The following is a 23,642-nucleotide window of genomic DNA, read 5'->3' on the forward strand; positions in this document are numbered from 1 at the left end:
GGCCCAACATTGACCTTCTCCAAACATTTTAAAACCTACCCTTTAAAAAAGTTAAGAGAAATGCTACTTTAAATAGTACAGATAGTAACAGATGGGTAATTCATCTCTTGAATTACCTGCCACCTGGAATAATAATGGGAACTTTTCTCCTTCACAGTTGGGGGGCATCTATACTGTGATTCAGACCAAGGCCAAAACAACAGCAGATGAATGGGGGAGAAAATTACTTCCTGATAGGTCCCTATTTTGAGCATAATATGAAGACTCAAGTAGAACAGTGCGAGCCCATCAACGATGCTGTCAGAAGAGCCATGGATGCAATGAATAAGCATGGCTGCCAGGTAAAAGATTCCAGTTGTCCCTTCCCCTCTGTAACTCTCAATGAACTGCTCTCAGAAAGCAGATCACAGACACCCTCCAGCAACTGTCAAGAGATGGCCATCCGCCTAGCTAGGGAAAAGAGCAGATTTCCAATGACAATGATTGTTCTCATAGAGTGTGCTGGGAAAGCTAAGATTCTCTGACAGGAAAATGAGTGGGGAGCCGCAGGAAGACCCAGAGTTAAGATGGTCTTAAGAAAGCTGCAGTTAGGGCTGTAGAGATGGCTCAGAGGTTAAGAGCACTGACTGCTCTCCCAGAGGTCCTGAGTTCAATTCTGGGCAACCACGAGGTGGCTCCCAACCACCTGTAATGAGATCTGGTTCCCTCTCCTGGCCAGCAGGTACACATGCAGACAGAACACTGTACACGTAATAAATAAATCAATCTAAAAAAAAAAAAAAAGTTGAGACTATGATAGACAATAAAGTTTCAGGACTTTTAAAAAAGAAAAGAAAGTTGGAGTCATAGGAGTTGATGGCATTATATTCAAAGCAGTTTACTGAAAACTGACTAAGAATGCTATACTAGTTCCCTTCTTTTGCTGTGGTAGGGCTGGGGATGCAGGTCCATGGGAGAGTACTAGCATGCATGAGGCCATGGGGCCCCAGGTTAGAACCTGAGAACTACGCAAAGTAAAATAACAGAATTTGTCACTGTGATAAAATACTGGGACAGAAAGGAAGCAGGGGGAGAAAAGTCTGTAACGCCAGTACCAGAGGATCCAGCAGCCTTTTCTGGCCTCCTTGGACACCAGGCATAAACATGGGCACGCAGACATATATTTAGGCAAAACTCCCAGACTAGCCACGTGGTGGCAAATGTGTGTCCTCCCAGCACTCACAGTATAAGGTCAAAGGATCCAAATTTGGAAGCCAGACTGGATTACATAACAAGGTGCTTCTCACATGTGATATTAAATCCAGTATCTGTGAAACTCAGACTCACAAGAAAGTGATAGGGGGACAGAAAAGAAGAAATGACATGATCTGGACACCTGACTTTCAAATTACTTCACATAATGAAGAGAAACATTTGGAGATGGCATGCAGATACGTGGAGATGGGTGGGCTCTCCAGCTTCGGAGTTCAAACACCAGATGTTATCACTACTCTTCTGGGTGTAGCTTGATGTGTCTGTTAATCATGCTTTGTCATGGCGACAAGTACCCGAGAAACAATTCACAGGAGAAATGGCCTGTTTTGGCTCATGACTTTAGCCTTAGCTGGCATCATTGCTTTTGGGATGTAGTGAAATGGAATGAAATGTAATGTCATAGTGGTGGGAATATGACTTAGAGGTTGTTCAGTTCTTAGTAGACACAAGCAAAGAACAACCAGGAGGGACTAGGGACTGACAAAATACCCTTGAAATGCATCGTTATCCTTATAGCTATTCAGTTGTGAATTTTTGAATGAGTTCATCTATTGAGTCAGTACCTTTATGATCCAAAAGCTAGAAGTTTTCTAATACCTAAAACAAGAAACTTATGCAAATTTTACCATTTTTACGTAACTCAGTATTAGAAGTCTTAGCCAGAGCAATAAGGCAAGAAAAAGAAATAAAGGGCATCTAAATTAAAAAGGATACAGCCAAATTACCAGCTAGACATGGAGAAGCCGTGATAGTAAGATATACTGAAGGAAGGTAATAAGCTCAAGGAAAAGGTAAACAAGTTAGGTTAAGTTAAAAGAGCTAGTGTGAAACATGCCTAAGCTAGGCCAGGCGTTCAAAACTAACAATGAAGTCCTCTGTCATGATTTGGGAGCTGGTTGGTGGCCCAACAGAAAAGGTCTAATACATGCACTTTTGTCTTTGGGGAAGCATTTCACATTAACCCTTGGCCTGCCATTGTTCTTTGTCTTAGTTCCTTTGTTGTGCCTGTGATGAAATACGCTGACAAGAGTAAGGGACAAAGGGCATATTTGACATGCAATTATAGAAGGATGTAGTCCCTCGGGCATGAACAACATAGCAGCAGTCAGGACAGGCTATAAAAACCCAAGGTCTTCCTGTGGGTAGGTTCCACCTCCTAAAAGTTCTTATGTACAGTATCATATCGTCTGTGAATAGCGGAAGTTTGACTTCTTCCTTTCCGATTTGTATCCCCTTGATCTACAACATTCCCAAAGAGTACAAGCAGCTGGGGCCAAGTGTTCAAGCGTTTCACATTCAAATCACAACCCTTTCCAAATGTTTACATCTTCTAAGCACATCTTCTAACTCCTCTCATATGTTGTACTTAAAAGACAATGGCTGCGTTTTCCTTTCTCTGTATCAGGTGTATTTTGGAAGATGGCTTATAGAAGGGAGTCCATACGTGGGTGCTTTTTGACATAAGCTCTTCAGCATGGAACCTGGACAGGTGGAAGGGTGACTTCTGGGAAGCATGTGGCGTTGGCATCCCCCCATCATGACCGAGAAGCCAACGACATGCTTATATTTGGGTCTCTAACTGCCTGGTTCTTAAAAGAGGTACGGTTTTCTGTATAATGACAAAGCACAGGGCATCCTACTGCACTGAGGGTCCATCAATGACCCAAGAATTTGGAGATAATGCATTTATATTGATTGTCATGATGTATTTTTAAAGAATTTCAAGAAAATATTTACCATTCCTCAACTATGTGCCAACCTTTACAACAGAATAGTAATAATTATTATTATTTATCTCATGTAATATTTAAATGAAGTCATGTATATAAAACATCCCAGCTATAATCACCTGATTATGTATATGGCATGCAAAATATATGTATAAAAGAGATATAAGCCATGAAAAATACAAATAAAGTGTAGATACCAGGAAAGACTGGAAACATTCCATTTAGTCTATGTATGAGTCACTGTACTTACAGTGATTACTTGATATTTCCATTATTCACTAAGGTCTGATGCTGCCTCAGCAGCTATGCAGGAACCTTGGCAGCAGTTTAGTCCAGAGGTGTGGCAGCGTAAGGCCACTGGAAGACAGTTTGTTAAATGAGCTGAGGCTCTATTCTCTTACCTTCGCAAAGCACGGTGGAGTGATTTCCCTGGGGGCCGCCTATCACCTACAGAGGGTTACAGCTAACATGAAAGTCAGATCTTCAGGAGGAGACCCTAGTGAGGAGGGAGCTAAGGACATAGTATTGTGAGGATGCTCCCCTCTGATGAAGTTCTACTCAATATTCACCAAGGACTGACTGGAGTAGGTAGGCAGACAGCTTCTTAGAGGTAGTAGAAAAGAGAGGAAGCCAGGTTAGATATGTGGAAAAAGTCTGTCACAATGACAGATATACGAGTTCCATGTGCCACCAACCGGTTCTTCTACAATCTGCCTGCCTGAGCCATGGCCCCAAAGTGGAGACCAGCCATCAAGGGGGGGGTGGTGTGTGTGTGGTGTGTGTGTGTGTGTGTGTGTGTGTGTGTGTGTGTGTGTTAGTGCATTTGTTTGGCTTTAGAGGTATATTGGGGGGGGGGGAATGTGTGTGTGTGTATGTGTGGTGTATGTGAGGGGTATATTTATGGAGGAAGGTATGTGTGTAGCGTGTGTGTATGTGGTGTGCATGTGTTTGGTTGAGGGTTATGTTTGTGTGTGTGTGTGTGTACACATACATGTGTTGGGTGTGTGTGTGTATGTTTGTGTGTGTATGTGGTAAATATGTTTGGTGAGGGGTATATTTATGAGAGAAGGTGTGTGTGTGTGTGATGTGCATGTGTTTGGTGGGTTTAGTGTGGGTTATATTTGTGGGTGTATATATGTGTGTATGTGGTATGTATGTGTTTATCGAGGGCATATTTACATGGGAAGATGTGTGTGTGTGGTGTGTGATGTGTTTGGTATGGGGATGTATTTGTGTGTTGTGTTTCTTGAGTGTGCTTTGTTACACGTACTTACTGTGAAAGTGTGTGTATGTGTTGAGTGTATGTTGTGGGAATGTATTTATGTGTGTGTGCTGTGCATGTGTTTGGTATGGGGGTGTATTTTTATGCAGGTGTTTGTGTGTGATTTATTTTTGAAAGAGTCATATGGGTAGACTCAGTGGATTCCCTTGGTTTCTTCAAAAGCATTACTTCTGTTTTGAGCCATTTAGTGAATGAATATTACTACTTGTTGCATGTTTATCAAGTTATTAGTATTATAACTGGTATTTATTATTTATTAATAATATTTTTATTTATTTGTGGATACAAAAATAAATCTGATCAATTGCTTAAAGGGAGGATTAAGACACAAAAACATACGAACTTACCAATGAGTCAGTGAATTCTACTTCTTGCTAAGTCTGCATGCTTCTTGTTTAGACCCCTTTAGAGGGATACAGTTTATACGCCCGTATCCATCCTTCTGCTGTGGACAGTGCTCAAGATCAAGCATCACCAATCACTTTTCTAAAGGCTTTTCTCCTGATCCAGGTGACAGACCATGCAGACGGTAAACACGTCATTGCCCAATTCCATGAATGGCAGGCTGGAACTGGTCTGGTCCTTTCTCGTGCCAGGAAACTCCCCATCGCCACGGGATTTACCACCCATGCCACACTACTTGGGCGTTATCTCTGTGCAGCAAATATTGACTTCTACAACCAGCTTGACAAGGTAAACCACCCACAGGCCCCCCTATTCTCTCTTTCAGCTCACTGAAGCCCAAAGATGAAAGTTATTGATCTCCACATTTCAGCTAACAACCACATGGCAGCCATGCCCTTTCAGCTAACTCCGAATTCATGGAGCGGTCTCCCTGGGTGACAGAAGTGGAAGGAATTTGACTTGGCTCAGAGTGCATCAGAATATAGAGGGCTGAGAGGCCCAGATGGGCTTAATAGGAGGAAGACACAGTACTGCCAGGCATAGGCTCCTGCCCCTCCCTCATGATTGACAGTAGACAGCTGGGATCTTAGGTAGACCCCAACCCGAGCCTTGTTGCTCTGTCCTCCACGTGAGTCACTTACTGGAACACACTTCAGGCAAATGGCTCCTCTTCTTTCTGGAATCCTGAAGTGCGTGGTGAGGAGCTTACAGGCCCCTCGAGCAGCTGTCATGGAAAGTGGAGGAAGGCACCTGATGGCTCTTTTTACAGATGGCCTAATTCTGTGACCCCAGATCATTCACTTTTTATCTGTCTTCAACCTTCAGTTTAACTGGAGTGATGAAGGTATCGTCCCGATTTTAATTTTATTCATGTGTCTGTGTGAGCCTATGCCACTTGTGTGTAAGTGCCCTTGGAGGCCAGAAGAGGACATCAAGTCACCTGGACCTGCAGCCACGAGTTGGGGAACTGCTCAAGTGGGTGTTGGGAATTGAACTCAGGTCCTCTGCAAGAGCATCACGTGCCTTTGCCATTGAGCTGTCTCTGCAGCCCCAACGCATCTTCTATAAAGTCAGAAAGATTATCCAAGACACATTATTTGATGACCATCAACTAAAACATGTGTGTTTGGAAACTATTTTACTTATCAAGTCAGTTAAGCACTTGAAGGTTTGGTTTCATTATTAGGAAAATTAGGAACTTGAAAACTTGAATTTTAGAAACTTACCCAGAATTATTAGTTCCTGGATCTTATGAATCAGAGTGTGTGTGTTCATGGATGCACATTCATGAATAATTACCAGTAGCCTGGGGTGGGGTTGATGGCGCAATCTTGAACACATTTGGAATGGGAGGATGCTTCTTCTGCACACCTCTAACACTGCAGACAGCCGTGCTAATGAGAGCTGGCCTATGAAAAGGTCAGCTCAAGCTAAGGCCCAGGCTTTCAATGAGTCATCAAGGGATTTGGAAAACCAGGAGTCCAGGCAGGTGTGCAAACAGTATACAGTAACTGTCCGCTAATGAGGGCAAACCAGCAACCTACGGTGTGCTCCTCGGCAGTATGTGCTGAGGAGGTCAGGCTTGTATCTTCCAGGAGGTCAGGCTTGTATCTTCCAGTGACCCATGGAGCCATCACTCCAGAGGGTTTTGTGGGCTCACAGATAACAATCAATTAAATCTAATGATGTGTGATGGGCAGTCTTATTTGGGAACAAACACATTATAATACACAGATAGATTTCAACAAGCCTTTGGTTAAATGGTGACATCATCATGCCTTCGATGATGACTACATATCTCAAGTATGTTCAGATATATGTTACGTATTTCAAGCTCATCATTCTAGCGAATGGTTCGTCCTGCCACTAGTGGATAACAAGTAATTAAAAATCAGGCTTTCACCTATATTCATAAGCATGTTTTTTTTTTTCCAGTGGGAGATCCCAAGCTCACATTAGATTTAGATTTAGGCAATGTGTAAATCGAATTACACTCCTCAAATAAGTCATTTAATGGAAATGTGACCCTGGGTAACAGACAACATGAGTTCCAACAGGACAGTGAAGAGCAGAACTGAACACTGTGCTGTGGGCATCCAATGATGCTGTGCGTGAATTTGTCTGATTTTCTTTTAAGGCACCGCCAGGGTCTCGGGGAAGCTTTGTGAGAGCTAACCCTGAGTGAGTGAAATGGGAAAAGGTCAGTTGTTCAAGGGTTCATTGAGGATTTGGTTTCTGGGGGTTTAGTTTGTTTTTAGCTGAAACATCCAGAATGCAAATACAAAATCCTATGAAAATATTATATTACAAATGATATCAAGAGTGACAGATGAGCCCGCAATCTAATGCTATCTATTTAAAGTGGGCATGCATTCTTTGAAACTAACTTGGAAGGTATATAAAACCAAGGGCGGGGGTCCCTCGACAAATTAAATAGGGTAATAATAATTATCCAAACTTCACTGTCAGCTTTGTTTCATTCCTTCAGTTTTTAATTAGATTTTATCAAAATAGGTGTTTTGCCTACATGTATGTCCATTCACCCTGCGTGTGCCTAGGGTCTTCTGAGGTCAGAAGAGGGCATTAGATCCCCAGGAACTGGAATTACCGATGGTTGTGAGCTGCCTTGTGGGAGCTGGGAATCAGACCTGGGTTCTCTGCAAGAACAGCCGGTGCTCTTAACCATTGAGCTCGCCTGCCTCCTTTTTTAAATCTTTTTTGTTTGTTTGTTTTGTTTTATGGCCCCAGCACACTTCTGCTGCATGATTCTGCTACACTTTTTTCTATTTTATGATTTATTGTTTATGATAACATATGAAACATTTGGAGATTACAATTATCTTTATGCTTACAAAGTAAGGACTAAGAAAACATGCAACGAAATATCAATTTTTTTATAGGCAATAAAATAGCAGTCTGGAAGACATGAAGCAAACAGGACTTTTAAGAATAGCAATTTTGTAAGTTAGCAAGTGGCTTCATTTGCACTAGTACTTTGATGATGTTATCGAGACTTTTTATCACTTGTGAGGAAGTGAACTTGTGAACTACCGATTTTGTTTTGCTTGCGAAGAGATCACAAGATGTGTTTGTCCTCCACAGTTCAACATAGACAAAGAGGCAGGGGAGAGACAGATTTATCACCGCTACTGCATGGAGCGGGCCTCCGTGCACTGTGCGCATGTGTTCACCACGGTGTCCGGAATCACAGCTATCGAGGCGCAGCACATGCTGAAGCGGAAGCCTGGTAATTAGAGAGGCTGGGTTTACCATCTCTAACACACACACAGCAACCTTGCTTAACGGAGCCCAAGGACAGGACTGTGGCAGCGTGGGGGGGCTATGCTGTGTTCTGTGTTCTTTCCCAGTGTTCCCTTGGATGTGGGGTTCTCTTGGACGCTGTCGTAATTAGGGGTTTCAGTTGCTGTGACAAACACCATGACCAAAAGCAACTTGGGGAGGAAAGGGTTTGATTCATCTTGCATGTCCTTTTTTTCTCTCTCTCTCTCCCTCTCTTACTGCTAAATACCTCGGAAAAGCAAACCACAACGGCCACTTCCATTTACCCACAGAGCCTCAAGTGTTTGCCCTTCCACACTAAGTCAAAATTATCTTTTAAGAAACTACCAGAGTCAAGGCTTTATTTATTTATTACCTACCCACACCCAGACATTAAAGATGACAAAGAACGTATTTTATCTCTCAGGAACCAGTCCTGATGGTTTTATTTTGCTTTTTCCAGATGTAGTAACTCCAAATGGCTTGAGTGTTAAGAAGTTTTCTGCAGTGCATGAATTTCAAAATCTCCATGTTATGTACAAGGCTAGAATCCAGGACTTTGTTCGAGGTCATTTCTATGGGTGGGTATGTCTCTCTTCCTCCCTCCCTCCTTCCGTCCCTCCCTCCCCTCTCTCCCTCTTTTCTGTTTCTTCCTTTTCTTCCTTTTCTTTCTTCCTTCCTTCCTTCCTTCCTTCCTTCCTTCCTTCCTTTCTTTCTTTCTTTCTTTCTTTCTTTCTTTCTTTCTTTCTTTCTTTCTGTCTTCTTTAGAACACCAGGGCTATAGAGATGGCTCAGTGGTTAAGAACATGTGTTCTTGCAGAGGACCGGAGCTGTGTTCCAAGCACCCACATCAGGTGGCTCACAGCCACTTGTAACTCTAACATGGGATGGGGATCTGACACCCTGTTCAGGTCTCCAAGACACATAGGCATGCACGCATGCACACACACACACACACACACACACACACACACACACACACACACCCCTTTGCAAGGTGTTACCAACCATTACAACAAATGCTCTTCCCCCAGGCTCCTTCTGCTTGAGTAGATGTCCTGTTGTGGGTCTTGTTGCTAGTATTCTGTTTTATTAGAAGTTGCTTTGTTTTGTTTCAGTCATTTGGATTTTGATCTCGAGAAGACTTTATTCCTTTTCATCGCTGGGAGGTATGAGTTCTCAAACAAAGGAGCTGACATCTTCTTGGAATCCTTATCCAGGCTCAATTTCCTCCTAAGGGTAAGGCCCTGGGGTGTGGCACGCTGACTTTCTGCTGTGGGGTATGAAGAACCTGGCTTTCAAGAGGAAATTTGATTTTGACATCGTAAAATGATAACCTTGGGCAGGTGAGATGGGTCAGCCAGAAAAGGTACTTGCCACAAAGTCTGATGGAGGGAGAGATTCCCAGAAGCTATCCTCTGAACTCACACACACACACACACACACACACACACACACACACACACACACACGTTCATATCCACACATATCCATATGCTCATAATCTTAACTGAATTTTCAGGCTTTTACTCCAAAGCTGCTTGATATGTGTCATTGCCCTGTGAGAGATGTTAGGTCTACGACATTTGTGGAAGAAAGCAAGAAAACACAGATTTCAGATGCTAAAAAATACCAGTTTAAGTATCACTTTACTCCTAATAGGCTATGGGCACTCAGATAAAATATTACACATACTCCCTTGACATCAGTAGAATGCGGGGACTCACATCTAATGTGTATGGTGGCTGTGAGGGCAGAGGTCAGTTGTGGATTTAAAGTGCCCCAGCACAGAACCTGCTACATCAATGTGTGAAGCACATTTTGGCCTAAAAGACGAGAAGCATGAAAAAAACAAAACAAAACAAACAAACAAAAAAAAAAAACAATCCATTTGTACAAATCAGTAAATTAGAAAGAGCTAGAAGAATCAGAAGTAAGTCCTCATTAAACTTGGAGCCTGAACTTTTAAAGAAGGAATTTTGTTCTTTTGTTCTGTTTTTGTTTGTTTTTTTCCTATCAGGTCCCATGGGTTCTCTAGCCGCGGGCAAACACAATGGCATGGGTAGCTATTACTGTCTGTTTTACGTGGCCAATGGTGTGGGACAGGCATGACTGACAAACCCTGATTGGAAGTCAGGGCCCCCAGCTCAGCATTGTCTCTCCCCTGTGACGCGTGAAAACACTGTTTTCCAGGCTTAAGGTCCCGTGCCAGGTGCCTTTTGATCTTTGATAGGTGACGCCACTGTGTTCTCTAACCTTCCTCAGATGCATAAGAGTAACGTCACTGTGGTGGTGTTTTTCATCATGCCTGCCAAGACAAACAATTTCAACGTGGAGACCCTGAAGGGCCAGGCGGTGCGGAAACAGCTGTGGTAATGTCCCCTTTGTCAGCCTTCTCAGTCAGGTGACACGTGAAGGGAGCTCTGCCCAAGTGTGTGACCTCTGAGCTGTGCCCTGGAGCTTTGTTTCTCCTTTTATGGCTATGGCATAAATACTGTGTGTGGCTCTCTTCTCCTGGGGCTAGCTGCTGCTGCTGCTGCTGCATTTGACTGCAATGCCCGCACCACAGTGGGCGGTACTAGGAGAAGTCCCTAACAAACAACCACAGAATGAGCGAGTATCCATATATGGGCTTTAAAGATGGCTTGGGCATATCTTTACAGGGAAAACTAAAGTGTATGCCAAAGCAAGGAGATGAGTATAATGACTCCGTCTACACTCAGCCCAGAGCAGTTATGGAGCATTTCACTAAGGTGCTCTGTCTATACCTCCACCCACTGACCCACCCCGCTGGCAACAATTCCCCAGTTACCTCAGGCAAAAAAGAATTCCAGCTCTCTGAGCTATTGAATTTATTTATTTGTGAACTTAGTCCTGGATTCTTTTCAACCGGTCTAAATTAGCCGGTATGGATATAGTAGGAGAGGCTACATTAAAGAATACTTGTAGCGCCAAGGAATGCTGATGATACAACAGCACCTTCACAACGGATAATGTCTTAGTTACCTTTCTATTGCTGTTGACAAAGCGCAAGACCAAGGCAACTTATAAAGAAAACAATCAGTTCGGCGCTCACAGCTACAGGGGTTAGAACCCATCATGGTGGGCAGCATGGCAGTAGGCAGGTGGGCAACCAGGCTCCAGCAGGCAGACAGGCAGTCAGGTGGGCAGGGAGGCAGGCAAGTGATGCTGGAGCATTAGCCGAGGTAGAGGGCGCTAACTAGGAATTGCATGGGAATTTTGAGACCCCAGAACCCACTCCCAATGACTTTCCTCCTCTAACAAGGCCACACCCAAATCTTCCCAAACAGTTTCAACAACTAGGGACTGGGCATTCAAATATCTGACCCTATGGGTGCCGTTCTCCTTTAAGCCCCGAAGATGAATATGAAAAGTTATGATTCCGTCTGAATTAGGACTCTGTCTGTGTCAAACAGGGACACTGCACACGCTATGAAGGAAAAGTTTGGAAAGAAACTCTCTGACGGGCTACTGAGGTAGGCATCTTAAACAGCTTACACATCATCATTTAGAGCCTCACATTCACACACCACAGTTTATTCACTTTTCATGCATTTTGTTCCAAACGTAATGGGATTTGTAGCCTTTGAAGATGTCATATGAGCACTAGCATTTTACCTTCCATTGACATCATCAGTAGACAGCTTGCATGTCGGAGACCATGTGTGCATATACGCGCACAGGTTCTTATTCAGTGGGCACTCATTAATACGTCAGTCTGAGACTGGAGGGGCTCTTGAGTTCAAATATATTTTGAGTTAATACAGCAAATAAACAATAAATATTCATATATTAAATCTGTGTTGATATCTTAGCAAATAACCTTATTACAATAGATGAACTACATATGCCTGGCACTTAGGAAACACTTAACCTAGTGCCCGCTGTTTTTTAATCTTTAACGCTGTTTTCATCGCAGAGGAGAAATCCCTGACATGAATAGTATCTTGGATCGAGATGACATAACAATTATGAAAAGAGCAATATTTTCAACTCAGGTAAGGAAAATTTAAAAGTACCTACCATCTCTCATGATCGTTAAAAATCAGCCTAGGCAGTATTTTCTTCATTCGGATGAAGGAACTTGATAAATTAGGAAGTTTCAGGTCTGGGAGTTGGAAAAAATATTCTCTTTTCATTCTGTGTGTGTGTGTGTTTGTGGAGCTGGGCACGTGGAAGCTGTGTGGAAGGAAGAGGGGAAGCTTGAAGGAGTTAGAGTCTTCTCTCCACCATGTGGGTCCCAGACGAACCTCAAAACATCAGTCTCAGCACCAGAGCCGTCTTACCCACCCAGAAAAATACTCTTATGTAGTCACTGGAATGATTTTAAATGTGCTTTTATGAATCATTTTTAAGGGATTCTTGTAGATATCTCACAATTCTGTCTTTGAACCCATTCAAAGAATTCCTTTTGAATCAATACCCTCAGCTGAAAACCTACATCCATTATAACAACCGCAACAGAAAACTTGTGAACATCTCCAGAAGTGCAGAACCCCTGCCATAGCGGAGAAAATGCCAGCGTTTCTCGGCTGAGTGGGATTACTTTAAAATGTATTGTAGTGTCCTAGACGTGCATTGGGGTCCTGCTAATAGAGTGCTTTGCTAGACAATTCCAGTGAATCCACTTCATCTTGGACAAAGATTCCAAAGTACCTGCACATTCTAGAAAAATCCAGAAGCAGCTGTGAAGCCCAGCCTTTCATACAGTAGCTGCATGGGGCAGGGGCAGAAGCTTTCTATTCCTGTCTGTGAAGAAGGTTCTGGAACTGTTTGTTTTCCCCTGAACTACACAAAGCTTAGTATTCAAAGCAAGCATCATCTTAGAGGACTGAGTACAGAGAGGGTGTGTGACATGTCAGTGGCCTTTGCAGAAGTGAGTCACGCTTATTAATGCTTTTCACCGCCGACATTTTCTTCCCTGTTCCCTCAGAGACAGTCTTTGCCTCCTGTCACCACTCACAACATGATTGATGACTCCACGGATCCCATCCTCAGCACCATTAGGCGGATTGGACTTTTCAACAACCGTGCAGACAGAGTCAAGGTGGGACTAATTGCTTTGGTATAAACCGCTTCAAGATTGTACAGAACAGGCTGAGCAAACATTCGGTTGGTAAAATGCTTGCCATGCAAGCATTACAACCCCAGGTCACCTTCCAGCACCTCCATACCAGCTTGGCCTGGGTTCACACACGTGTAAACCCAGTGCTCAGGGAACCCAGGGAATCCCTGGAGCTCTCTAGCAAGCCAGCCAGGCCTAATTGTTGAGCTCCAGGCCAAAGAGAGACCCTGCCTCAAAAAGTAACATGGAGCACTCCTGAAAAACAACACCCCAGGATGAGCTCTGTCCTCTGCACGCCTGTACATACAAATGCAGGGACATCAGCACACACATGCACCCAGTAGAACATACATCCCTGTGCCCACATGCACATATATAAACAAAAAAAATTGTGTAGAGCATGCTTTGGAGGGAATTTATTGCAAGCTCTTCGTTGTTTTAACACCTTCTGTAAAAAGCAAAACAAAACAAAGAAACATGTAAATACTTCTAAGAAAATTGAGTCTGCTTCTTGTTTTAGGTACCCTTAGATATTAGTTAACTCTGGGCTTTAATCCTAACATTTGTTTTAATTGCACAATGTTACCAGTAGGCGCAAAGAAATTACCTACTCTTTAATGATGAAAATAAATTCTAAAACTTACTTTAGGGAAGAACTCTGATAAGAGTTATGTTTTTAAGTGTTCACTGTTTTTTATGCATTTTATTTCAAAATTACGTTTATTCATTTATTTACTTTCTGTGTGTGGACAGAAATGTGCCATGGCATTCATGCAAAGGTCAGAGGACAACTTGTGGGGGTCAGTTATTTCTTTCCACCTTTGGCTCCTGGGGGATCAAACTCAGGTTGTCAGGCTCAGCGACATGCACCTTATCTGACGAGCCACCTCCCTGGCCCTGCAAGTGTGTTCATTGTGACAAATTCTCTTCATATGGAGTGACGTTCTCATTATTGTTTTATGTGCATGGGTTGTTTTGCCTGCATGGTTGTGTGCCATGTGTATGCCTGGTACCCAAGAAGGCCAGAAGCTGGCATCAGAGACTCTGAAACTGGAACTACAGATGGTTATAAGTCACCATAGGGGTGCTGGGAATCCTGTCCAGATCCTCTGGTGGAACAATGCTCTCAGCCATTGAGCCACCTCACCATCCTCCCATCTGGTTGTGTGGTTGTGTGGGTTATGCACAGTTGTGTAGCCAGCCCTCTGTGTGTTCCTCCATCTTCCCCATCCAGTGTATACACTGGAATAGCCTTTCATTCTGGAGCCATCGTCCATTTCCCTTTTCTGGGTGACTCATCCAGGCGCCACCTCCTTTCTGCAATGCCCTCACCTGCTTGGTCCATTTGCTGGAGGTGATGAGTCTCAGTGGGCACATTGCTGTCTCTCCAATGTCCTTCATGTCAGGGCTCGTATTGGCCTCATTCATCTGAGCTTGGACAAGTGAACAATGATGTGTGCTTGTCACTGTAGCGTGGCATAGAAAGCTTTGCTGCCCTAAACACTCTTTGTGCGCTGCATACACACTGCTGAATAGTAGTTTGCCGATTCCTGACAATTCTGTCTTCCCCAGGATGTCATACAGTAATGATGTCTTACACATAAGTGGGTGTTTATGATTTATCTTGAACACCAGCACAGCTCTGCACACAGGCCTTTATGTATGTGTGGCATGTTTTTTTTTTTTTTCTTTGAGTCAAGTGTGATTTCCTTAGCAGAGAGGCATGAATAGCATCTTTGCAGGACGCTCCAGTTGTTGGGTGGATTAGTGAGTCTGGTGGACTCACTAAAGTCAAGAAGTGATAGATAATAACTATGTCCGTGTGAGAGGAAACAGCATGGTCTGATGTGGACAGGACTGTTTCAATATCTCTCTCCCTTGGGGTCAGTTTCCTCTCACATAACTCATGAGTAGGTCACAAGTGACCCATCCTCTCTTTGCTGCTCAAGCTGGGAACACACTGACAAATAAGACAAATATAACTTTCCTTGGGGAACAAGGCTGAAGAAGGTTTGAGGGATTCATTTGGTGTGAAAGCAGAAAATGTGCAAGCTAACTCTCTACCCTGTGAGCCAAGATTTGGAGACAGAGGGCAAAGTTAGGCGTGCAGAGTGGAGACTTTGTGCTATGGAGTGGGGGAGGGGAGGAAAGGAGAGACTAAGTTCTTTATTGTTCATCTTTCCCTCTATCCCAAACATAAAACACATGGATTCTCTGGGATTGCAGTAAGGATACAAGGATGATGATGATGATGATGATGATGATTATTATTATTATTATTATTATTATTATTATTATTATTGCTTTATTTTCTTCATGAGAACTTTCTCTTTTAGGTGATTTTACACCCAGAATTCCTGTCCTCCACCAGCCCCCTACTACCCATGGATTATGAAGAGTTTGTCCGGGGTTGTCACCTTGGGGTATTTCCATCATACTATGAACCCTGGGGTTACACTCCAGGTATGTGCTATGTGTAGATTACGGATAGATACTGATTTTCCTGTAAGGTATTTCAAGTGTGTGTATTCCAATGTTAAAGTTGACTGAACATCTCTACTGTGGCTTTACTTTCTTGGTTCCTTTAAAAAGTTGGGTTGGACCCACTCAGGCATTAGTTTTATGCTCTGTAGATCCTAACATAGGGGACAAAACCTATGTGACTGTGCTACAGGGGGTCTGCTGCCTCCTGAGTGGGTCAAGCCCGTTGTCTAATTGTATTCCAAAGAGGGAATAGATGTTCTATGAGGGTTGTGTGTATACTCTTTGGTTATCTCTGTAGATCACATTAATGTGAAGTAGAAACTAGGCAGAGCTGCTGTGAAAATTGTTAGTATCCCAATATGGTTCTTTAAAAGTTATTTCAAAAGATACAGTTTTTTTTTTTAATTTGAATTGGATTTTGTAAAACAAAAGTCGGCCCTGGAAACCCAGGTAGCGTTAAGAAAGCGCCGTGTTTAGTGGTGGCTAAGGCATTGCAGCTAATGCCATCGTATGTTCAGAAGCTCTGCAGTCTCCCTTTATCTTTTGCACATTGACAGTGAATTCTCAGATCCACTATTTGTCGTTCCCTCTTCTGGTCCCTAAGCGGTATAGTTACCATTAGCAACAAGAGTGATGGATTTCCATGTGTACTGAAGTGTCTTATAAAAAAGATTAACAGGGGTTTGAAGTGTAGCTCAGTGGTAGAACATGTGCTTAGAATATGCCAGGCCCCAGTCCCAGCATCACTGCATAAATAATAAATAAAAAGCAAACAGTTTGCCTACAGTCCAGCGTTAAGGATAGGAATAGCTTTCCTGTCTTATTGATAACAAGAAATACCTTCCTGATCTAGGTAAATTCCACTTATTTTAAACACAATGCAAAAAAAAAAAAAATATTGACCTACAGCTCAAGGGACAGCAGTGGCCAGGTAAAGGGGACCAGCATTCAGATCCCCCAAACCCACCAAATACCCCGTGGGGTTGGCAGTAAGCCTGTTATTCCAACCTCAGAATAATAGGAAGAGGGTCCTGGAGCAAGCTGGCCAGCTATACCAGCCACACTGGCGACGTCTGGGTTTGATGGAGAGACCTTGCCTAAATGAATACATTAGAAGAGCAATTGAGGAAATTTCCTTGATATCAGCCTTGGCCCTCAACATGAACGTGTACACACAGGTTCGCACACTCACTCACACACAGGAAGAAAGGTGTAGCTATCTTCGATATTTAGTGGGAAACGGGTTTTAATCAAAAGGCGAGGGAAGACTGAAGCAGACCACGACTTCCCTGCTCCTTAGAGAGAGTAGCAGGGGTGCGTGTAGAGGGGATCATAGTGGGGGGGGCCTGGCTGCGTCAAAGCACGCACCCTACCCCATGAAGTTATCGGGCAGAGTCACAAGCTCAGAACAGAAAAGACGCAGCCAGAAACCAGGCTGTGGGGCTTGGGCAGGAGAGAGCAGCAGAACTCTAGGACTGGGTGTCTCCTTTCAAGCCCCAGCTCTCCACGTCCCCCGATCATCACATCAACACCCATGCTTTAATTTCTTCACCTGCCAGAGAGCGATGATGTCAGCGTCACGTCAGGGGATGGTTGAAAGATTACATGTGTTGTGAGTGCTCATAAAGGGTTTATACCATGCCTGACAGGGAGTAACAACCTACCCCCAGGCAAACAGGACCCTTTCTCCTCCATGAGCGTGTGAACACTGAGGGTGGGTCCGAAGCTCATTCTTTGTTCTTTGTCCATGCTCTGGCAGCCGAGTGCACGGTGATGGGCATCCCGAGTGTGACTACAAACCTGTCTGGCTTTGGCTGTTTCATGCAGGATCATGTGGCTGACCCTACTGCGTACGGTGAGTTTTTGCCCCCATTGTGTCCTGAAATGAAATTAAGGTTTGTATTTCTCATTTAACTAAAAGAAGATTTAAATAGGCGACCCGTAGGGAAGAACATTCTTAATACTGAATATATTGCTCCCAAGAAGAATTGCAAGGGGGTGGAGCTTGGGCAAACTTTGCCTTTAATTAATTAATTAATTTATTTTTTGATGGTGGTGAAAGAATTTTTTTCCCTTAAGTCCTGGGAGCAATAATACTAAGTAGCTCTGGTCTTGGAGTATGCATATTGGCCACTCTATAGAGAACCCCGTTTAGTCTTTTCAAGATCCATGTCAAGGTAGAAAAAAACCAACAACACTTTTTTAAGACCATAGGACAATTTGCATTCCACTGTGTATCAATTCAGTTGCCTAGCAATGAGAAATTTTGACGAGGATGTTTTCTCTGCCTCTGTCTTAGCAGTTGAGTCTGCAGGGGGCAGCTCTCCTCTGCTTGGCTCTCAGTGAGGTTTCGGGGAGGTGGGGAGGACCTAATACAGGTTCTGCCTGGTGTTGCTGGTTTGTAACAATTCCTAGAGAATTACTGACCCAGAGGGCTACATATCTTTTTTTTTTTTCTTTTAAAGGTAAGTTCTACTTTGTTGACAGAGGATTAATGATGGTTTTTAATAATTAGAAGACTTAGAAAACATACAACCTTAGAAGGGGAAAGATAAAGTGAAGGTGGTAACTTAGGCAGATACTGATGCCAGGCTGGTTGTGGCCTTTGGTGGAACCTTGGTAATATATTGAAAGTAAGTCATGTTTTGGTTTGTGTGTGTGTATGTGTGTGTGTGTGTGTGTGTGTGTGTGTGTGTGTTCTCCAGATATTTACATTGATAAGTTGGAAGATGATTGTGTTTTGATTTGTGTATGTGTTCTCCAAGTATTTACATTTTAAATTGGATGTCAGATTTTGATATGTGTATGTTCTTCAGGTATTTACATAGTCGACAGGCGCTTCCGATCTCCAGATGATTCTTGCAATCAGCTGACTCAGTTTCTCTACGGGTTTTGCAAACAGTCACGCCGTCAGAGAATTATCCAGAGGAACCGCACGGAGAGGCTCTCAGATCTTCTGGACTGGAGATATCTAGGCAGAGTGAGCAAATTCCTAAGCAGCCAGGAGGAGCGTGTTGAGATCTTCTTGCACAATGAAAGCCTTGCTTTTAGTCCCAATCTGTAAATTCAACTCAGTACCATGAGTGCTGAAATCTCAGGATGTGTCCCTGTGCTTTTTAACTGAACATGAATCCTCAGAGTTATAAACCCAAGTCTTCATGGTTTCAGATAGTCCATGAGGATATAGCATGCCATAAACCCAGCATGCACTTAGCTTGATGCATAACAGGCATGCAGAAATGCTTTGCGGAGTTGAGAAAATGTCAAGAGCAAAGACCTTACTGTTTTTCACTCCACGGATGATGCAATCATATTCTTCAACAATGTAGAGTGGAAAGGACCCTCCCTGTGAAGCAGCAAGTACAGACAATGCCCTTATTCACTTATGCCATAGGCGTGCAATCACTGAGGTGTCCACATATCTTAAAACTGAGTGATTTGTTACTAAACGAAGACTTTAGCTTTCCTGAAATGTGGGTTTTTTTTTTTTTTTTTTCATATTATTGAATTCTCCTTGTCAAGAATTGGTGTAGCCATCTGCTGAGTATCTACATCCAATAATAATCATGCTCAGTGTGACCTAAGTAGTTAATACCACTACCTCATTTGAACCAAGAACAGGAAGGCCAGGCCTTAGACGTTCTTTCCAATATGTCTCAATATCAAAGGATTGAAGCAATTTCCAGTCGTGTTTATATTCAGCCCAAAGCTCAGCATGACCAACACAGATGATCTCCCTCAATATTTTATGGTATTTCTGGGCATGCCAGTAATAGAACTATAGATGGTCATTTCTTCATTGATTCTCAAACTTGGGACACATAGATTCCCCAACTTCAAATACACAGCTAGCTATTGGTCAACACAATGTCTGATATGGTAAACTATTATGTGATAGCCCATGATAAGTACAGTTTTACATATCTGTTAATGTGGAGATGGATCTTTCAGGCTTAGGAAGATAGGACCTTATATTCTTAATTGGTTACTGAAATACCTAGTTGGGTTGAACATGTGAGTTTGCTTTGTCTTGACAGTATTACCAGCATGCCAGACACCTGAGTCTAAGCAGAGCTTTTCCAGACAAATTCCATCTGGAGCCCACCTCACCTCCAACGGTAAATATTTAATGTACTGTTTGCTTTTTACAAAAATGGCATTTCTTACTTGACATTTCTAAGAAGACCTTTGAATCTGTAAGTAGCTCAGTATGCCAGCAGTATGCCTTTTATGGTGTTGAATCAAAGCGAAGAGTAGAGTCACACAAACCTAATGGCTGATTCACTCCATCAGAGGGGTGTCTCTTCATTATAACTCTCTCTGCCTTGATGTCGGGAAGCTCTGTTAGGCTCTCATTCTTCTGAGTCATTCAGCAACAGAGTGGTTTGATTTAACAGGAGGTAGATTTGCTATCCAAGGAAGTGTTCAGAGAATGACCAACTTGGCAAGAGTTAAATAGGACAAATTCAAGCTCAGAGGAGGAATTGGACCCCTGCATTCAGCATGGCCCACAGGAGTTTTCTCTAACATCCAATTAGACATCCCAATCAGTGAAACCACCGCAGTTCACGCATACTCTCTTCTAAAGGTAGAGGACAGGGTCTTCAGCTTGATTCATCCCTGCTGGAATCTATTGATCCTGATCCAAGGATTACTTTTTTTTTTTCTTTCTTTCTTTTTTTTTTTTTTTTTTTTTTTTTTGCCTTGCATCAATCCAAGGACAGCCTCAGAGGGAAAATATGAATTCTTAGTGTGTCCACATTTTTTGATATTGCAATACTTTGCTTTGTGTATAAAGTTCACACAAGAATTATGCCAACTGTGGAGTCAACATTTTTTTTTAAACAACCACGGAGAAAATCTTACAGTTTAAAAAAAGTTTCCAGTTTTGTCTTGGTCCACATTCATCACCATTCTTGGCTTCATGTAGTCCATGGATGGCAGGTTGGACACATCTGAGTTACCATTGTGTATAAGATCACCTTAGAGTCACATGCATATAGGCCCAGTTACTCAGAAGGCTGAGTCACAAGAGTCATTTGGATTTGTGACTTTAAGAGAACCATGGAGCAAGCCTGTCTTAAACAAACAAACAAAACAAAACAAACAGAAAGACCCACTTTGTTCAGGGGCTCTGTGTCCTGAAGAAGTATCTTTTGAGCAGATGTACACAATTTTTTACACTGTTGAGTGTTACCAGTTTTATCACCTCCCCTGAGACTGTCCATCCCTGTCAAGGGCACGAACATCCCTCAAATCCAGCTGCATTCTGATCCAGGGTCCTAGGCTGGGATCATTTTTACTGAAACAAGTTTTATTAATATGAGAGTGACTAGCCCATCTAGGTCAGATTTCTGGGAGAGATGTAGAAGGAAGGATTAGCCCCTACATGAGGCAGGAGGATTCCCCTGAACTTCCCCTCTGCACATGCCAACCTCTGCGGTTACTGGGAGAGCTGGGTGCCTCATTTACCTGAAGGTACATGTCTCACCTGCTAACTCAGCTCCAATCACCCATTTATGTTTTTCATTCAATTAATGAGAGTTTAGCTCTTACGCCTTCAGGTCCTAAGTGCAGGTTCCGCTCTTTTAAAAAATCCCTTGATACTTCCATAGACGTATTTAGATCACTCCCCATATCCCTCCCAACTTCATGTTTCCTCCTCCTCTTCTCCCTTCTCCTCCTGACCCACTCACTAATCAGTATTTCCCAGGAGAGGGTCGCAGCCCACCTCTAACTGAGGGAACTGTCAGCAGTTGATGGTCAGCAGGGGAGGGAGCCTCTGTCTTCTTTAGCAGCATGGCCCACAGTGTGTGACTCATGCTCCAGTTCCTGTTTTGCCTTCACAAAAAGTACCAGGAGCTCGAAAGGACTATACTTGTATAACACAATAACAATGTCCAAACGCGATCGAAATGAAGTTGCCCAGTTGCTTTCAAGCACACGCGCTCCTACAAGCAGGGATGCTGTGATGCATTCCAGGCTGTGTCTTCGGTGGCAAATGCGATCCAGGATGAACACCGTTGGTGCTGAGCGTGGGTTTGCCACATGAGCTTTCTCGATGACCACAGGTAGCTGAGCAGTGTCACTTATACCTCCATGATGTTTATCACAAACTAAAACGATGCAGTTGGTACAATCTCAGGAATCAATGAGGTCACCCTGCCTCATTGGATTCTTCTTAGTGGTGTCTGTTGGTGGCCTATGTAGCTGCCCATGTCCTGGAACATTCTGGAAACATCTGAAAGATGATAGAGCAACATGTGTGGCCATTGGGAGAAAAGAAAGACCCTAGGGTTGTCACAGACTTGGCACTAAATTTTGCTGTGCCACTCACATGCTGTGGCTTCTAGAAAGTCATTTGCTATCTCTCTCTCTCTCTCTCTCTCTCTCTCAGAGAGGAAGCAGGAAGAACTAATTTATAAGGATATTGTTAGAATATTAAATTAAACAGTGTATAATTATATACAATTATTATAGACAATAAATATAGCACTTAGTATATTTTAGTGCGTTATCACAGATAACTAACTGAATGTATAATGGATCTATTTTAATGTTGATAGTACCAGAGGCAGAGTTCCTAAGCACCTGAAGGATCACAACAGACTACCTAAAAAAAATTAAGTTAGCATCTGTACTGTCTGTGTCATTGAAAACTGGGAAGTCGGGGCTGGGAATCTGATGTTTTCATCTGGTATCTGTGAGCTGTGTGTGTGTGTGTGTGTGTGTGTGTGTGTGTGTGTGTGTGTTTGTGTGTGTGCCCCTTCACATGTGTTTGGATAATGTTAACCCTAAGCTGATTTGGAAAAAGACAAATCATGTGTATAGCATGCACTTGTGAAATGTAATTAAAAATCTTAAAAAGACCATTATATTTAAAAAAAGGAAAGGAAGGAAGAAAGAGGGAAGGGGGAGAAAGAGAGAGAGGGAGAGAGGGGGAGAGAGAGAGGAAAAAAGAAAGAGAGAGAGAAACAAAGAAAGAAAAAGAAAACCAACCAGGTGTGGGAGTGCATATCTTTAATCCCAGCACTCTGGTGGCAGAGGCAGGAGGATCTCTGTGAGTTTGAAGTCAGGTTTGTCTACATTTCGACAGTTAGGGCTATGCATAGAGACTGTTTCAAAACAACAAGAGAAACCAAAAGAAAAGCAACAAAACAAAGAGAGAGAGAGAGAGAGAGAGAGAGAGAGAGAGAGAACCTAGAAGTTATTTTGAACTTTTATGTCTTATTTGTCTTCGGCAGACGGATGGGTTTAAGTATCCCAGGCCCTCCTCAGTACCACCTTCTCCATCAGGATCTCAGACTTCCAGTCCTCAGAGCAGTGATGTGGAAGAAGACAGAGATGAGGATGAGGATGAAAGATATGACGAGGAAGAGGAGGCTGAGAGGGATCGGTTAAACATCAAGTCACCCTTTTTTCTGAACCACGTCCCAAAGGGGAAGAAAAAGCTTCATGGGGAATATAAGAACTGATCCAGAGCGTGCAAAGTAAGAATGAGTCTCCGAGAGAGTGAAAATGCTTGATTCCTTTTCCTTCTGAAAAAACACAATCACAGTTTCTGCCCGTAAAGAATGGAGGAGATTAAGTGGATGACAGTTTTGTAATTCAGAATAAAACAGTGTTATATTGTATTATATTACTTTAATCTTTAAGTCTTGTCTCTGCAAACTTAAAGATGAGTAGGACTTTTTAAGCAGTGGGACTGGAGGCATTTTAAAGATGGGTAATTTAGGTGGAGATGGTGACTCACACCTGTAATCTTAGCACTCAGAAGGCTGGGGCAGGAGGATTGCCATGATGCCAAGGCCAGACTGGTTTAAAGAGTAAGACCCTACATTTAAAAAAATGTTTAATGTAAGTGATGAGAGTTTTTTAGCTACTTATTTTTTAGAAAAATCATTATCATAATCCTTTGATTAATATTTATGAAGCTTCTCTCTTCCCAAAAAGACTGGATCTGAGCTATGATTGCATGGCTCACATATTTTAGATCGGCAAGACTTTGTTATTCATTTGTCATTTGCATTGAAGCCATGGATTTCTATTTCGCTCTGCAGATGACTGTTGAAGTCCACAAGAAAACAAACTAGCCCAAATCCATGTTCTGATGTGTGCTGAA

The 23,642-nt window shown here is 42.8% G+C and overlaps 1 protein-coding gene across 1 annotated transcript; it reads left to right on the top strand.

The window, feature by feature from the left end:
- Window positions 1-206: 206 nt before the first annotated feature.
- LOC127215592 (glycogen [starch] synthase, liver-like) lies at window positions 207-23,004 on the top strand. The gene is given in 17 exon segments (XM_051175997.1): window positions 207-341; window positions 2,660-2,701; window positions 2,703-2,783; window positions 2,785-2,853; window positions 4,777-4,959; window positions 7,774-7,918; window positions 8,414-8,531; window positions 9,069-9,189; window positions 10,216-10,322; window positions 11,388-11,447; window positions 11,891-11,969; window positions 12,905-13,018; window positions 15,373-15,499; window positions 17,280-17,375; window positions 18,337-18,500; window positions 19,558-19,638; window positions 22,765-23,004. Coding segments are annotated over 17 exon segments (1,953 nt in total). The 3' UTR covers window positions 22,996-23,004.
- The last annotated feature ends 638 nt before the right edge of the window (window positions 23,005-23,642 follow it).

The sequence above is a fragment of the Phodopus roborovskii genome, unplaced genomic scaffold (genome assembly GCF_943737965.1).
Source record: "Phodopus roborovskii unplaced genomic scaffold, PHOROB, whole genome shotgun sequence".
Taxonomy (NCBI): Eukaryota; Metazoa; Chordata; class Mammalia; order Rodentia; family Cricetidae; genus Phodopus; species Phodopus roborovskii.